Source organism: Cherax quadricarinatus, chromosome 45 (assembly GCF_038502225.1).
Source record: "Cherax quadricarinatus isolate ZL_2023a chromosome 45, ASM3850222v1, whole genome shotgun sequence".
In the NCBI taxonomy this organism is placed as follows: Eukaryota; Metazoa; Arthropoda; class Malacostraca; order Decapoda; family Parastacidae; genus Cherax; species Cherax quadricarinatus.
Window position 1 is genome coordinate 25,453,825 of NC_091336.1, and position 17,762 is coordinate 25,471,586.

General features: G+C 42.2%; 2 protein-coding genes across 2 annotated transcripts in view; both read left to right on the forward strand.

Moving 5' to 3' along the window:
* Positions 1-6,346, forward strand: part of LOC138853983 (kynurenine/alpha-aminoadipate aminotransferase, mitochondrial-like) — a 37,744-nt gene extending 31,398 nt beyond the window's left edge. Inside the window, exons 7-9 of the mRNA XM_070094234.1 lie at positions 140-266; positions 1,244-1,431; positions 5,598-6,346. Coding sequence (XP_069950335.1) covers positions 140-266; positions 1,244-1,431; positions 5,598-5,657 — 375 coding nt within the window. The 3' untranslated portion in view covers positions 5,658-6,346. The remainder of the gene's footprint in view (positions 1-139; positions 267-1,243; positions 1,432-5,597) is intronic.
* A 1,071-nt stretch (positions 6,347-7,417) lies between these two features.
* Positions 7,418-17,762, forward strand: part of LOC138854006 (uncharacterized) — a 66,451-nt gene continuing 56,106 nt past the window's right edge. Inside the window, exon 1 of the mRNA XM_070094369.1 lies at positions 7,418-8,437. Within this exon, the coding sequence (XP_069950470.1) occupies positions 8,404-8,437 (34 nt within the window). The 5' untranslated portion in view covers positions 7,418-8,403. The remainder of the gene's footprint in view (positions 8,438-17,762) is intronic.

Sequence of the window (17,762 nt, forward strand, 5' to 3'; positions counted from 1 at the left end):
AATTTCTCTCTCCCTCTCTTTTCCATTCTCAGTTTTTTCTCTCCTTCGTTTTCCTAACACATTCCTTCATTCATCCATACTCTTAAGCTACTATCATATTTTTGTTTCATTTAATCTCCACTACTTCCTACTCCTGCAGGTGGTAGTAAGTGAGTTGCTGAATAAGTGGGGCCACCAGGGATACCTGAATCACGTGTACAGCTTACGTGAAGAGTACCGCAAAAAGCGTGATGTTATGCAGAAGGCTGCGGAAAAGCACCTCGCAGGTTAGTCAATTCTCAAAATGTATTATTTAGGAATAAAATTCATAACGCATCCTGATACACACAAATCACAAGACAGCCCTTATAACACATTAACCACCTGGAGTTTACCTTGAGAGGGTTTCGGGGGTCAACACCCCCGCGGCCCTGTCTGAGACCAGGCTTCGTAGTGGATCAGGGTCTGATCAACCAGGCTGTTACTGCTGGCCTCAAGTAAGCTGACGTACGAACCACAGCCCTGCTGGTCAGGTACTGGCTTTAGGTGCCTGTCCAGTGCCTTCTTGAAGACAGCCAAGGGTCTATCGGTAATCCCCCTTATGTAAGCTGGGAGGCAGTTGAACAGTCTTGGGCCCCGGACACTTAATGTGTTGTCTCTCAGTGTACCCGTGGCGCCCCTGCTTTTCATTGGGGGAATGCTTCATCTCCTACCGAGTCTTTTGCTATCATAGTGAGTGATTTTCGTGTGCAAGTTTGGTACTAATCCCTCTAGGATTCTCCAGATGTACATTATCATGTATCTCTCCCGCCTGTGTTCCCTTCTCCTGTATAAATTACTAAATTATGAAAAAAAAAAACTTTCGTTTTTCTTTTCATTGCACCCTGCCTTGGTGGCATTCGACCAGTTCGTTGAAATATAGATCTAGTAGATAAATTCAATAAGATGGTTAACTTAACCACGAAACTGAGATATCCCAGGGAATTTGTTGAGAAGGCCCTGTTGTTAGCTAGGACTTTCTACAGAACTGAACCTAGAGAAATACCCGTTATGAAAAATGTACTGGTTTCACCTGTAAGTATTCCCATCGCCTACCACTAGCCCAACCACCTAGCACTACCCTAATTATCTACCACGATTCCCTCCAACTGCCATTATCTCAACCATCTACCACTATCCTCACCTCTAGAAACATTCCCTGGGTCAGGATAGGACTCTCCCTTGAAGAACCAGCCTTTCCTACATGCTCCTAAACCTGTGTAAGGAATATACTTTTACCATGTGCTGCTGCAGGTATTGGGGCTGGAGGACACACAGAGGCTGATAAATGAGGCGGCTTCCAGGGTTGGTGTGGTAGCGATGCCTGGCTGCTACTTTGTGGTCAGGAGGGAAGAACCTTGTCCCTATATCAGGGTTACCTACTCCGTCGCCTCCCCGGAAGAGGTGGACAGGGTGGGTATGTGTGTGAGTGTGTGTGTGTGTGTGTGTGTGTGTGTGTGTGTGTGTGTGTGTGTGTGTGTGTGTGTGTGTGTGTGTGTGTGTGTGTGTGTGAGTGTGTGTGTGTGTGTGTGTGCATGTGTGTGTGTACTCACCTATTTGTATTCACTATTTATAGTTGCTGGGGTCGCTTCATAGCTCCTGGTCTCCCTCTATTCTTGAGGCTCTGTATGAGTTCTACCTCCACTACATCACTCTCCAGATTGTTCCAGTTCTGACTGAAGAAATACTTCCTAACATCCCTGTGACTCAGCCGACTTTTCAACATCCAGCTGTTACCCTTTGCTGCTGTGTCTCATCTCTGAAACATTTAGTCTCTAACCACCTTATCAATACCTTTTAGTATTTTAAATGTAGTTATCATGTCTAACCTATCCCACCTGTCCTCCAGTGTCATCAGGATGATTTCCCTTAACCTTTCCTTGTAGAACACACCCTTCTGCTTCGGGACTAGTCTTGTTGTAAACCATTGCACTTTCAATATTTTCTTGACGTATTTGACTGGGTGTGGGTTCCATATTGGCGCTTCATACTACAATATGGGCCTGATGTACACTCTGTTCAGTTATTTAAATGGCTCGTTACTTAGATGTTGAAATGCTATGCTCAGGTTTGTCAGGCGCCCATATGCTGCAGCAGTTATTTGACTGATTTACACATAAGATGTGCTCGTTATGATGCTCATCCGAAGATCCTTTTCTTTGAGCTTTGCATCCTAAGTCGGATGAAGCTTGCAATCTGTCCAGATCTCCATGTTTGCTTACCTGATCCTCGGCCACCTATATTCTCCTCGTTAGTTTCACATAGTCTGCTAACAGGGACACCTCTGAATCTATCCCTTCTGTTATGTCATTCACATGCATTAGAATCAGCACTGGGCCTAGGACTGACCCTTGTGGAACCCCATTCGACACAAGCACCTACCCAGACACCTCATCACGTAGCAACACATGTTTAATTTCTGCCAGGTGTTCCCTGAACCACTGTAGTACTTTCGCTGCTATTCCTGCCTGCTCCTCTAGCTTTTCAACCGGTTTCTTGTGTGGTACTGTATCGAAAGCCTTCTTACAGTCCCAAAAGATGCAGTCTACCCATTCCTCTCTCTCCTGTCTTCTGTTACTTTATCGTATAACTCCAGTACGTTTGTGGTGCAGGATTTCCCTTCCCGAATCCTTGCTGGTTGTCATGAATGAGCCAGTTCCTTTCTATGTGCTCCACTACTTATCTCATGATAATGTCCATAACTTTACATATTATACATTTATGCGATACAAGTCTGTAGTTTAATGCTGCCTGTTGGTCTCCTTTCCCTAAAATTTTGACTAAGTTTCCAATCGTTCACACCACAGGCAGTTGCTTAGTTTCAATAGATTTTTTGAAGATTCCTGTTAGTGGCACACACAGTGCATCTGCTCCCTCTCTCAGGACCCATAAAGAGATGTCTGGACCCATCGCCTTCGATGTATCTAGTTAAGCTAGCAGTTTCTTCACCTCCTCCTCCTGGGTTGTGTGCAGTGTGACCAGCACTTTCTGGTGCACCGTATTTCAGTTTACAGGAAAACTGTCTTCACTCTGAATACCTCACTGAACCTTGAGGTGAGCTCCTCATATCCTTCATGGTCGCTTCCTGTGAGTCCAGTCCTTCCTTCCTCAGCCTGATTACCTCTTTCTTGACTGTTTTTCATCAGTTGTGGCTGTATAACAACTTTGTGGTTGTTCGGTTCATCTCCCTGTTTTCCTGAATACTTTGGCTTCTGTATTTTTTTCTTCACTCTGGCACAGTTGAATTTGACCTCTACACACCTCCGAGCAAACCATAGGCTTAGTCTGGTATTCCCATTTGTTTCAGTTGCCCCTTGGTACCAACTTCTCTGACTCCCTGCACTTTATAGTCATGTGTTCCACTATTTCGTTTGTCTTCCCCTCTAGCTTTCTTACCCACTGTATCTCTTACAGGAATTGCCACACACATGTGTAGTCCCCTTTTGAGAAGTTTGGCTTCTCCCGTCCTTTTCTTGCTTTTTTATTTTATTGTTAACTCAATTATGCGTTTGAAACTCAGTAAAATGTGATTGCTAGCACCTAGGGGTCTTTCGTGTGTGATTTCTTCTATGTCCTAACTGCTCAACTGAATATGAGATCCAGCCTTGATGGTTCATCATCATCTCTCTTTCTCTGGTTTGTGTCCCTAACATACTGGTACATGAAGCTATCCAGCACCACCTCCAGCATCTTGACTTTCCATGTCTCTGGTTCACCATGTGGCGCCAGATTTTCCCAGTCTCCTTATGGTTGAAATTCCCCCATGGTGAGTAACTTTACCCTGCTTAAGTGGGGCCTTCTCTCCCCCTTGGCTAGGGTGGCCACCATATTTCTGTTGCTCTCATCGTATTGTCTTGGTCTCCTGCTGTTTGCTGGTGGGTTGTACATCACTTTTGGACTCTTGATCTGAATTGTTCCTAAAATGTAGTCATCCACTTCACCCCTGTCTAGGCATCCCATCTCCTCAAATTTCAATGGATTTTAATGAGCAGGATCTGATATCCAGATCCTCAGGATCTGATATCCAAATGGGAAGATCACATCTGTTATCACCCCTGTGAGCTTTGTCTTTGTGAGTGCTACGATTTTCAGGGATGCCCCTAAGATTTTTTTCTGCCACTTGTCACTCATATTTGTTATTCCATCAGTTTCCTTTCCAGAACTGAATTCCAGGGGTAGGAGGGGTTGGTGCAGGCTGAGGGTGTGGTAGACAAATTTGGATATTATGGTAGGCTTTCACTATGGTGCTACGAGTGCTAAGGGGGGCTGTGGGCCTTGAGTGTTCCTTGTTTTTGGTTATTGTGTTTTGTTGGTGTGGGTTCGTAGGAGTAGAGGGAATCTTGTGGGGTAGTTCTGTGGATAGTTGTGTTTGTTGTCCCCTTACCCCCTCCTGGCTGCACTCTGGTGTCTGTCAATACCTGCTCTGTCTTTCCTTACTGCCTCTGCCACCTTACCCTCTCAGTTGTTCCCATTCTTTTTGTGTTCTGTCATGGTCTAGGTACACTCGCTGGTATTTTGAATAACCCCTTAATCGTGGTTTCCTCTGCAGGATCTTGTTTTGAACCATTTCTGTTATGAATGTCAATTTGATTGGGCGGTTCTTTTCCCTTGAGTACCGCCCTAGTCTCTGAAAATTTGTCAGTTGGATCATGCCCTCTAATGTTACCGCAATGATGCTATCAACCTCTTTTACCTCTCCTGTCTTCCTTTCTCATAGGTCTTCCCTTCTGTCTCATTGAGCCTGTGAATAATAAGCGACCTCTCGATCTACTCGTCCCATTTGGTTTCCCTCCATATCTCTGGGTTCAATTTAAGTATCTCCTTAGATATTTCCCGTGTCTCCCACACATCCATTCCCCGTGTTCGACTAAACCTTTACAAAAATTCAATGTATTTCAAAAGACCTAAAATCAGGAACACCCTACCTGAAAACTCTAGAACTGCAGACACATTCATCACTTTTAAAACTACAGTTAGAAAACATCTTATCTCCCTGATCCACCGCGACAACTAACTACATGATAACCACCTGGTGGTTCAAAATTGGCTTGATATGATTTCCTCAAAGGGATTCTTTGCTCCTTCCCCTCCTTCAGCCCCCTCTGTGTCTACTGATGTTCCGGCACCCAACATCTTGCTTCTATTAGTCCTCACTTCTATATTTCGTTTCAGCACTTCCAGTTCATCTGCCAGGCTCTGAATCTTTACCTCAGCAGTAACAGCAAGTGACACCTACCTTTTTATATCTGTAGATATCTTCTTCTCCACTGAGTTGTAAAACTCGCATAATTTTTCCCCATTCTCGTTACATTGTGCTCTGAATCTTTCTGCCTATGCATCTTTCTCATCCCAACCATCTCCAATATCCTCGCCTCTTCGTTTTGTGGGGGAAAGGGTGGGCTGTGTGCTAGTGTGTTAGTGTTTGTGTGTGTGTGTGTGTGTGTGTGTGTGTGTGTATGTGTGTGAGTGTGTGTGTGTGTGTGTCTTAACTCCATATTGTTGGTATCGATAAATAATACATTATACTTTCATTTGTATGTTTGTAAGCGGGTGTCTATTTTAAAGTATTATATTTTCAGGCCTTCTACCTGCTGGCAGAGATCATACGAGAAGAAAAACTGCAATCAAAGAAAAAATAATTAAGAGGAGTCGATGCTTTCTCTACTGCCATCCATCCTTCCCTTTTATGTTCTTTCTGTTTGCCTGCCGTCCTTTCCAGCCCTATATTCTCTCTCCCTTCCTATGTGTTTTTGTGTGTGTATGCGTGTGTGTGTGCGTGTGTGTGTGTGTGTGTGTGTGTGTGTGTGTGCGCGTGTGTGTGTGTGTGTGTGTGTGTGTGTGTGTGTGTGTGTGTGTGTGTGTGTGTGTGTGTGTGTGTGTGTGTGTGTGTGTGTGTGTGTGTCCGGCTAACCAGGAAACCTGTCAGACGGACTTGAGTCCTGGAGGTGGGAAGTACAGTGCCTGACTCAGGAGTGGAGATAAACTGCAGTTTTTGAACTGTAGTATCGGCACTCCTTTGGCAAGACAGAGATGGAGTGAGTGATGGTGACAGTGCTTCCTTTTTTAGGGTGGGAAACGGCCAATGTATAAATAAAATAAAATTAAGGTGATCTTGTAATATCAGGACTCCTAATGGTTTTTTTAAACCCAGAGATGTTTTGTTAAATAGAGATATTTTAAAATTTATTGTAGAAGTGTTTAATATTAAGTAATAAAGGTGATTATCAAATGGTAAACAATACCGACAGGTTGGTAGATAAGACATTTAGGCAACTTTATTCCGAAATGTTTCGCCTACACAGTAGGCTTCTTCAGTCGAGTACAGAAAGTAGGCAGAAGCAGTAGAGATGTGAAGACGATGTAATCAGTCCATCACCCTTGAAGTTATGTTCCAAAGTCTAGAACAGACTTTGGAACAAAACTTCTCCAGGCTGAGGGACTGATAACCTCAAATCTACGACTTCAAGGGTGATGGACTGATTACATCGTCTTCACATCTCTACTGCTCCCGCCTACTTTCTGTACTCGACTGAAGAAGCCTACTGTGTAGGCGAAACATTTCGGAATAAAGTTGCCTAAATGTTGCCTATTTATCTTATCTACCAAGTAATATAGGTAACGTAGTAGGCCTATGGAAACATGAGTAGTGTTATGCGAATCTTGTTGAGAAAATAAATATGATTTTTACATTTTTTTAGAAAGTATCAGAAAATAACTATAAAAAAAATTTGAAAGGATTCTGTTTTATTTCTTATCTTAATATTACATGGTTTGATATCTATACAGATATAAATACTTGGAATTAGTTTTGTCATTTTTGTATATACAGAATATATCAGGGGCAATGAAGTAGCAATCTACCATAGAAACTAACTTAAACGATATTTTATTCCCTAAAACTTTACAAAAATAATTATAATTTTCACTCGAGGTGGACCCCATCATAAATAAATCTCTGACTTACGTCCGAGTTCCGTTCCGACCGACCGGTCGAAACTCGAAATAGAGGGATGTGGGAATTTTGTTAGTATGGTACTTAGACGTCATATACTACTTGTATATTCTCTTACCCTAATAAAGTTTTTGTCGTGATTATCTCGTATTTTTATGAACTTACTTTATTACTTTAAGTTTCATTACTCGCAAACAGATGTTTATTTCTTATACATATCATTCATTGGGTAATTTATATTTTTAAGTACATATATTTTTTATTTTTTTCTAATTTATAGTGTATTTTTATAGGTTTTTATAGTATCTAGCTTATCATGTTCATTGTAATTTTAAAACAAAAGTTGAATAGTGTATATGATGTAATTTAAAGCTTTGTTAATTTTTTTCAGTTTTATATACTAATTTCTTCGTTTTCCAGAAGGGAAAGTATGATACACAAAACAGCACTAGCAGCATAAACAACAAAAGCAGCACCAACAATACAGTCAGCACCAACAACATCACTATCAGCACAAACAGCAACACCATCACCAACAAAAGCAGCACCAACAATACAGTCAGCACCAACAACATCACTATCAGCACAAACAGCAACACCATCACCAACAAAAGCAGCACCAACAATACAGTCACCACCAACAACATCACTATCAGCACAAACAGCAACACCATCTTCACCATTATCAGCAGCAACACCATCACCAACAAAAGAAGCACCAACAACAGCAACAACACAGTAACAGCAGCGCCGTCACTCGCACCAACAACAGCAATAATACAAAGAGCATCAACAGTGGCGCCATCATCACCACCACTCGCACCAACACAAACAACAGCAATAACACAAAAGGCACCAACAGCAGCAGCACCATCACCACCACTTGCACTAGCACCAACACCACCCTCACCAACATCATCAACAGAGTGCTGGGTAGCCAAGGCTTGCTCGTAAAATGTCGGCTTGGTACATACACTCCTCAGTGTGCTCGTGAAAGCCGTGGGGTAAAGGTCTTCCCATTCTCTCCCTATACAAAATGCTTGCCTCTTCTTCTGCCGTGTTTGCGTATTTATTCCTCACATTAGTAATTAAAATGAGTGCATTTTCTCTTTAAAAAAGTATTTGATAAAGAAATGCTAATGTTTATTGCAAGTAAACAATATATTACTTGTTGGGATTTCTTGAAAGCAAAGTAACTCAGTGAAAATTTTGGCGAACTCAGTTTTCCAGTGAGACAAATACTGGGATAGAAAACTTAGTAAGAGAAGTGGAAGAATTGATAAGACTCCGGAAGCAGGGTGCACACGCCCGCGACCCGGTAGAGTGCACTAAAACTGCAAATGTGTTTACAAAACGAGTCTAGGATTATTTATTGGGTACATTAGTGAAGATTTATCTTAAGAATATCCGAGCCTCTTTACCTCTTTGGATATATGGAGATTTTCCTCGTTATCACTTACATTATCGGTGAGTTGTTGGAGTATTATTGATTAATATTTACTAACTCCACAAGCCACTTCCTACGAGCTAGAAGAGGAGTACATTGATGCTCGTGACATTGAAGTATATATTAATATGTATACTATATAAGAATGTATGCATCTCTTCTGTGACATAAACATGCAACGAAAGTGGCATGTTTATATCACAGAAGTGGTATAACCAGCTATGCGGTAACATCGTTGGTCCTCCTACATGTAATTACCACAGTTTGTGTCCCCACTCATTGTTCTGTATACAATATGTATTTAGTGTATTCACCTAATTGTAGTTGCATAGGTCGATTCGAAAGTCTTGTCCTTTCTTCTCTGCTAGTTGCTATTGGTTTCACTTTCTCTTTTAGCTGCGTGAGCCCTATTATACCTGTTTATAAAAGTATATATTGATTCTGCCTTTAGCACTTCGATGTCTAGGTCGTCCCACTTCTTGACCATTCTAAAGCTAAAGATATATTTCCTAACATCCCTGTGCACCTGAGATTCGACGCTTAAACAGACTACCTGTCCACACTGCAACTTCCTCTCAGTAACTGAACGTCGTAATCATATCAACTCTGGTCCTTCTGTCTTCTAGTATCGTCAGGGTTAGCTCCTCTAGCTTCTCCTCATAGTTCATACTCTTCATCATTAGAATTAGCTTCGTTGCAAATTTATGCAATTTTTTACAGCTTCTTTACATAGTTTACCAGAAGGATGTTGTATATTGGCTCTGCACTCTCCAAGATGGGCGTTACATATGCCGTGTATAAGGTCGTGAATGCCTCCTGTGTTTGTGCTGCACGAGCGCGCTTGTGTGTGTGTTTTATATGGGTGTTTGTTGTACGTGTATGTTTGTATGTGTACTCACCTATATGTGGCTGCAGGGGTCGACTCTCACAGCTCCTGGCTTCGCCTCTTCGTTGGTCACTACTTGGTCCACTCTCTCCCTGCTCCAAGACCCTTATCGTACCTCTTCCTAAAACTATGTATGATCCCACCTCTACTACATCGCTCTCCAGATTGTTCCATTTCCTGACAACTCTAAGGCTGTAGAAATGCTTTTTCACATCCCTATGCCTCACCTGAGTTTTCAAATTCCAGTTGCCCCCTCTTGTTCATGTGACCCATCTCTGGAACATTCTGCCTCTGTTTACCCTGTGAATTCATCACAGTATTTTGTACGTTGTTAACATATCCTACCTAGCCCTCCTGTCTTCCAGTGTCATCAGATTAAGTTTCCTAACCTCTCCTCATAGGACATACCCTTGTTGCAAACTTTTGCACTTTCTCTAATTTCTTGGCCTGTTTATCCAGGTATGGGTTCTGTACTAGTGCTGCGTACTCCAGGATGGGCCTGACTTACATGGTGTACAGTGTAGATGTCGAAACACTATTCCTAGGTTTACCAGACGCTCTTATGATGCAGCAGTTATTTGGCTGATGTCTGCCACAGGAGAGATGCTTTGTGTAATGTTCACCCCAAGATGCTTCTCTTTGAGTGAGATTTGTAGCCTTTGCCCCCTCCCTGGTCTGTACTCCGTCTGCGGTCTTCTTTGTCCTTTCACAAGCTTCATATCTTTGCACTTAGTTGGGTTAAACTTCAGGAGCTATTTGTCGAACTAGGCTTGTATATTGTCCAGATCCCTTTGAAGCCTTTCCTGGTTATCGATCGCTTGTAGTCTCCTCAGTTTCACGTCGTCTTCGAACAGGGACACCTCTGGCTTTATCCCTTCTGTGATGTCATTCACGTCTACAAGAAGTAGCACCAGCACTAAGACTGACCCTTGGGGAACTCCACTCGACACATGCACCCATTCCGATTCATCCTCACGCACCATCATATCACTCGCTCTTTCCCTCATGCCAAGTTTTCACTGATCCATTGCAGTGCTTTTCCTGCTATGTCTGCCTGCTCCTCTAGCTTTTGCATCAATCTCGTGTGCGATATAGTCTACCCATCCTTCTCACTCCTGTTACCTTGTCGTAGAACTCCAGTAGGTTTGTGACACAGGATTTCCCATCCCTGAAGCCGAGCTGGTTGTCATGTATGAGTCCACTTCTTACTAGGTGATCTACCACTTTTTTCCTGATAATCTTCTCCATGTCCTTACAATACATGTCAGTGACACTGGTCTAGATTTTAATTTGTGTGTGTGTGTGTGTGTGTGTGTGTGTGTGTGTGTGTGTGTGTGTGTGTGTGTGTGTGTGTGTGTGTGTGTGTGTGTGTGTGTGTGTGTGTGTGTGTGTGTGTGTGTATGTGTGTGTATGTGTGTGTGTGTGTGTGCGTGTGTGTGAGTATATGTATGTCTGTCTCTGTGGAGCTCGTGAATGTAAGAGTCGTTTATTCTATTTGAGTTTAAGGGATGCCAGTGTTTTCTGTACTGTAAATGTGGCACATGACTCTGTGGGTTATCAGCTATCAAGAATATACTCCTGGGTGAATATCACTGAAATACCTGCAATTTGTGATTCAAATGCAAAGATATAAACTTCTCAATATCCTCCTCCCCACTTCCCTTCCGAAACTTGGTCACCTTTTTTGCGTTGGTGTTGTCTAAGCAATTTTGCCAGAATTAAATGCAAATCCTCCATTCAACTTGTTCGACCAGACTAGTAAGTAATTTTCACTTCCGTCAACATTTCCTGAAGTTTTTCACCTTTGACTTGGTTAAGTTTATGGCTATGGTTTGCAAAGTGCTATTGAAGTCTCCACTGCTGAAGTCTCCACTGCTGAAGTCTCCACTGCTGAAGTCTCCACTGCTGAAGTCTCTACTGCTGAAGTTTCCACTGCTGAAGTCTCCACTGCTGCCGCTGAAGCCATCACCACAGATGCCTACATAAAACGAATCATAAAACGAATCAGGCTCTGGTGGCCTGGTGGTTAACGCTCTCGCTTCACACGGTGAGGGCCTGGGTTCGATTCCCTGCCAGAGTAGAAACATTGGACGTGTTTCTTTCCACCTGTTTCTTTCAACCTGTTGTCTATGTTCCCCATCAGTAAAATGGGTACCTGGGTGTTAGTCGACTGGTGTGGGTCGCATCCTGGGACACTGACCTAAGGAGGCCTGGTCACAGACCGGGCCGCGGGGGCGTTGACCCCCGGAACTCTCTCCAGAAACTCCAGATCCCAACATGTACTAGTGGTGACATTGCTGATGCTTCTAACGGTGCTGATGCTGCGTACTCTGCCGACCTTGCTGATCCTGCCCCTTACGAGTTTAGCACTTCCGACTGACAGAAAAAATAATAATAATCATAATTTCCAATATTTCTCCTTTTTCACTGATCAACATTTATTACAATTTTACCAAAGAATCTCAAATGAAAAGGATAACCACATTATGTATTACACAGTACTGTGCCAGTTGTGTCCCAGTTACGTGCCAACAAGTGCCCAGGTGGGTACTAACAAGTGCCCCAGTTCGGTACTAACAAGTGTCCCAGTTGGGGACCAACTAGTGCCTCTATAGGGTGCCAACAAAAGCCCCAGTAGGGTACCAAAGAGAGCCTCTGCTAGGGCCCAACAAGTGCCCCAGTAGTGTGTTAACAAGAGCCTTAGCTGGGGACCAGCAAGAGCTCCAGTAGGGTGAAAACAAGAGCCCCAGTAGGTTGCCAACAAGAGCCTCATTTGGGGAACAACAAGCGTCACAGTCGAGTGACAGTAAGTGCCCCAGTAAGATGCCAACAAGAGCCCCAGTAGGGTGCCAAAAAGAGCCCCAGTAGGGTGCCAACAAAACCCTCAGTAAGGTGCCAACAAGAGTCCTAGCAAGGTGTCAACAAGAGCCCCAGTTGAATAACAACAAGAGCCCCAGCAGGGTGCCAACAAGAGCCTAAGCTGAGGAAAAACATGTGCCCCATTAGTGTGTCAACAAGAGCTCCAGTTGGGGACCAACAAGAGCCCCAGTAGGATGCCAACAAGAGCCCCATTATGGTGCCAACAAGAGCCTCAGTAGGGTGCCAACAAGAGCCTCAGTACGGTGCCAACAAGAGCCACAGTAGGGTGCACACAAGAGACCCAGTAGAGTGCCAACAAGAGCCTCAATAGGGTGCCAAAATAAGCCTCAGTAGGGTGCCAACAAGAGCCTCAGTAGGGTGCCAACAAGAGCCACAGTAAGGTACTAACAAAAGCTTCAGTAGGGTGGCAACAAGTAAACCAGTTGGGTGCCAACAAGAGCCACAGCAAGGTACAAACAAAAGCTCCAGTAGGGTGGCAATAAGTAAACCAGTCGGGTGCCAACAAGAGACCCAGCAGGGTGTGAACAAAACCTCAAGTATGGTTGCAACAAGTAAACCAGTAGGGTGCCAACAAGAGCCTCAGTAATGTGCCAATAAGAGCTTCAGTAGGGTGTCAATAAGAGCCTCAGTAGGTTACAAACAAAAGCTCCAGTAGGGTGTCAACAAGAGCCTCAGTAGGGTGCCAGCAAGAGCCTCAGTAGGGTGCCAATAAGAGCCTCAGTGGGGTGCAAACCAAAGCTCCAGTAGGGTGCCAACAAGAGCCTCAGTAGGGTGCCAACAAGCGCCAGTTCTCCATGATAAAGCGAAACTGTTCTTGAGTGCTTTCCATTACTTTTTTAATAAGAGATCATAAACTTTCAACATTCCCCTCTTATTTTCCGTAAAAAAAAGTTTATTAGCTCATTTATTTTGCTATTGTGGTACTACACAAAAGCATTTTAATCTAAGTAGGTCGAATGTGGCAAAAAAACCTTTCGTTAAAGCAAAGTAATTCATTATTTTAAATATAGAAACCGGTGGAAAAAATCCCTCAGACACAAATAAAAATGTGTCGTGTGGATCCCTTCAATGTCAGCTATGGACAGAAAGTACGGGAAAATATAACTGTATGTAGGGCTGATAATCATTATATACTCTGAAGGAGGGGTGTTATATATATAAAGCACCCTTCTATATATATATATATATATATATATATATATATATATATATATATATATATATATATATATATATATATATATATATATATATATATATATATATATATATACATAAAAGAATAAACTTACTTCAGGGAAAACTCGAGGTTCTCTTCGGAGCTGCTTTAATTTTTCTTCTCTTACCACCCTCTATATTCTATATTCTACGTAGACTTTATTTTAATACAAAATACATTGACAGAAATACAATGGGAAAAAGAACAACATAAATAACATCTCAGAGCCTACATCTCGAATACTTCGTCCAGCTTCCCTGTGGTGGGCAGCGTGACCAGAATGCTGCAGGCATTTTTCCTCTGGATCGCAAAACTGAGTCTCTGAAAGAGGAAGCTAGCCGCTCTGTGATCCTTTGTTTCTGTTACGAACTTTTCACCCAGTTCTTTGAGGAACTCTAGTGCACACTTGCCCCATGCACCATGGGTCTCTGACCCTACTGGAATGAAGTTATAGCAAGGGGGCAGGCCTTCATATTAGCGGATCTTCTGGGTCTTCCTGTAGCTGGCGGTTCCACTCCCTTCAGCTTCAGAGTATGGCAAGTAGGTGTCCACCAAAGTGGCGGCACAGGTTTAGTCCCAGGCAATCTGCTTACCTTCCTTACAGAGTAACATAGTGACTTCATCAGGATGCTTTTGACTTCCGTCAGACCTTTGTACTTGGGGTTCCCGTTCAGCTGGGCAACGGGCTGTGGCGACACTTCTCTTTATGATGTCATTGACTTCCTCATGTCTAGCATACTTCGCATCTGACAAGACAATGATGTCCTAATCGTCCAGCCGACGCCCTGCCGCTGATACGCCTATGCTCAAGACAATTCCTCTATTCCATACATTTGCAACATCTGCCACATCGCATCCCTATCCACCCTATCATACCGCTTTTCCAAACTCATAAATGCCACAAAAACATCTTTACATTTATCTAAATACTGTTCACCTATATGTTCACTCTAAACACTTGGTCTACACAACTTCTAACCTTCCTAAAGCCTCCTTGTTCATCTACTATCCTGCTCTCTGTCTTACTCTTAATTCTTTCAGCAATAACTACCATACACTCTACCAGGTATATTCAACAGACTTATTCCCCTATAATTGTTACGCTCTTTTGTCCCCTTTGCCTTTATACATAGGAACTATGTATACTCTCTGCCAGTCCCTAGGTACCTTACCCTCAAACATACATTTATTAAATAAAATCACTAACCACTCTAAAACTATATCCCCACCTGCTTTTAACATTTCTATCTTTATCCCATCAATACCAGCTGCTTTACCAGCTTTCATGCTGCCCACTGCGTCACGCACTTCCCCCACACTCATGACTGGCTCTTCCTTACATACATAATTCTAAACATATGTATGTACATATATGTGTATGTGTGTGGGTTCTTGTTTAAATTATGTTTACATGTAGAATCAGACAATATTTAGATGTATCTACAATTTGAAACAATGTGTGTGTGTGTGTGTGTGTGTGTGTGTGTGTGTGTGTGTGTGTGTGTGTGTGTGTGTGTGTGTGTGTGTGTGTGTGTGTGTGTGTGTAATTTTCAAACTGTATCATCAGCAGTTAAGCAAAAATCATTTTATTTTTTTTAAGTTGACATATTTCCCCTTGAGCACGTAAAACAAAGTGTGTTTTTACCGACGAAAACGGAGTAGAAATATGTAGTGTTGGAGTTACAAGTCGAGCTTGGTAATCCTTCACTTTGTAGAGCGTAAGTTGTAAGTGGACCGAGGAAGGTCATGCTTCCGGGAGGTGAAAGTGAGGAAGGTGATGCTTGTGAGGTGAAAGTGTAAGAGGTGATGACAGAGGCAGTGGGGTACTGAGACTATCATCATATTCACTGGGAAAAGTTTAAAACAATTTAGTTCCACTTAGCACTAACTAAAAAGATAGCAGTTGTTAAACTTTTTCGGGAAAACTTGAAAAAAAAGTGAATGTCTAAATATATTTTATTTATTCCAATCTTTCAAATTTATTATTATTCAAAAAACCTATATTTGACTTGCATTTAGTTAAACATTTTGTCAATTCGTTTTTGCGGTTATACTGTCAATCATAAGAAGTCAGAAAAATAAACGAAATCTATTAATGCAAATGTTTTTTTGAGTTTGGAGCGTACTTATAATATTTTCACATACAGTATACATCATCATATAATCACAAATAAATTCTATCTCAGTCCATGATAAAATTAAACAACGATAAAAATCATGTGTAAAAAGTAAGCTTGGAACGTCAGGGCAGAACTTCATCCCAGTTCCTCCCTTCCCTGTAAATTAATACTGAAATTTTCTGTGATTTATGTGTTCTTACACTATTTTATATACTAAACAATATATGCTTTAATACCTTAGGTACTAATCAGACCCAATCCTTCTCACTCAAATATTTCTCAACTCTCTTTTTAAAGTTACCCTCCTCGACAGATTGTTCCACGCATCGACAATTCTGTTTGGAAACCAGTACTTACCCATGTTCTTTCTAAATCTAAATGTATCTAACTTAAATCCATTATTTCTGGCTCTTACTTGGTTCGATATTTTCAGTACTTTATTTATATCGCCTTTTTTTATACTCATCATCCACCTATATATATCACGTATATACTTCATATACGTGTGTTATCTGGGATATAAAGATTCATTGTTATGCCCGGAACTACTTCCTGGTCATTGTGTCGTGTGTCAGCATCCTGGATCCCTACTGGACAAGGCAGTCATGCGAGAAAACACAACGAGGATTTCATACACTCTGCACCAGGTCGTCAGTTGCTGTTATACACACAGTGTATCATTAATCAAAGACTATTCAGAGTGAGCTAGTGCCCCATACAGGCGCCTCAGACAGCACACCGGCGAGGGAGCAACATATTAACGGGTGTATAATACATATAATATTGCTCACCAGGATGAAATGGTGTATTTCCAACAAGAATGATTCAGTGAATTGGAGTTGTCCTCTGATTTCTCGTATTAAACCTGGTTATTTTCCATTCTTCAGGCGCTGTACTGCCCTTAAGGGTCTAGCGTTTCTCAATGACCATGTTAATATAACGAAGGGAATCAGTGCAGGTCAACTCATTACATGTTTTTAAAATTACGGATGAACCCAGAAGTGGCAGGGAGTAACCCACACCAGTTAATCGAAAAGGAAGGTCCAAGAACTAGAACTCAACCCTCTCTAATGCAGCTAGGTTACTGGTGGATGCTCTGTTCGTCAGGAAACAAGACAACAGTAAAACAGCTGCAGGTCTTACGTACCTAAGTTGAACACATCTATAAAAGAAATAGCATTTTGTCCTTGATTACACCTGCTCGGGCTGTGCTTGCCTGTGATGCATGCTGTGTTTGTCCGTGATATACACTGTGTTTGTCCGTGATATACACTGTGTTTGTCCGTGATATAGACTGTGTTTGTCCGTGACATACACTGTGTTTGTCCGTGATATACACTGTGTTTGTCCGTGATATACACTGTGTTTGTCCGTGATATACACTGTGTTTGTCCGTGATATACGCTGTGTTTGTCCGTGATATACACTGTGTTTGTCCGTGATATACGCTGTGTTTGTCCGTGATATACGCTGTGTTTGTCCGTGATATACGCTGTGTTTGTCCGTGATATACACTGTGTTTGCCCGTGATACACATTATTTTTGCATGTGTACACACTGCGTTTATCTATGGTGCACACTGTATTTGTATGTGTGCACACTGTGTTTGTATGTGTGCACACCGTGTTTGTATGTGTGCACACTGCTTGTATGTGTGCACACCGTGCTTGTATGTATGCACACTGTTTGTATGTGTGCACACTGTGTTTGCATGTGTGCACACTGTGTTTGCATGTGTGCACACTGTGTTCGTATGTATGCACACTGTGTTTGTATGTACACACACTGTATTTGTATGTGTGCACACTGTGTTTGCATGTGTGCACACTGTGTTCGTATGTATGCACACTGTGTTTGTATGTATGCACACTGTATTTGTATGTGTGCACACTGTATTTGTATGTGTGCACACTGTGTTTGTATGTGTTCACACTGTTTGTATGTTGCACACCGTGCTTGTATGTGTGCACACTGTGTTTGTATGTGTTCACACTGTTTGTATGTGTGCACACCGTGTTTGTATGTGTGCACACTGTGTTTGTATGTGTTCACACTGTTTGTATGTGTGCACACTGTGCTTGTATGTGTGCACACTGTGTTTGTATGTGTGAAAACTGTGTTTGTATGTGTACACACTCTGTTTGCATGTGTACACACTGTGTGTGTATGTGTGCACACTGTATTTGCATTTGTGCACTGTTTACATGTGTGCACTGTCTTTGTATGTATACACACTGTGT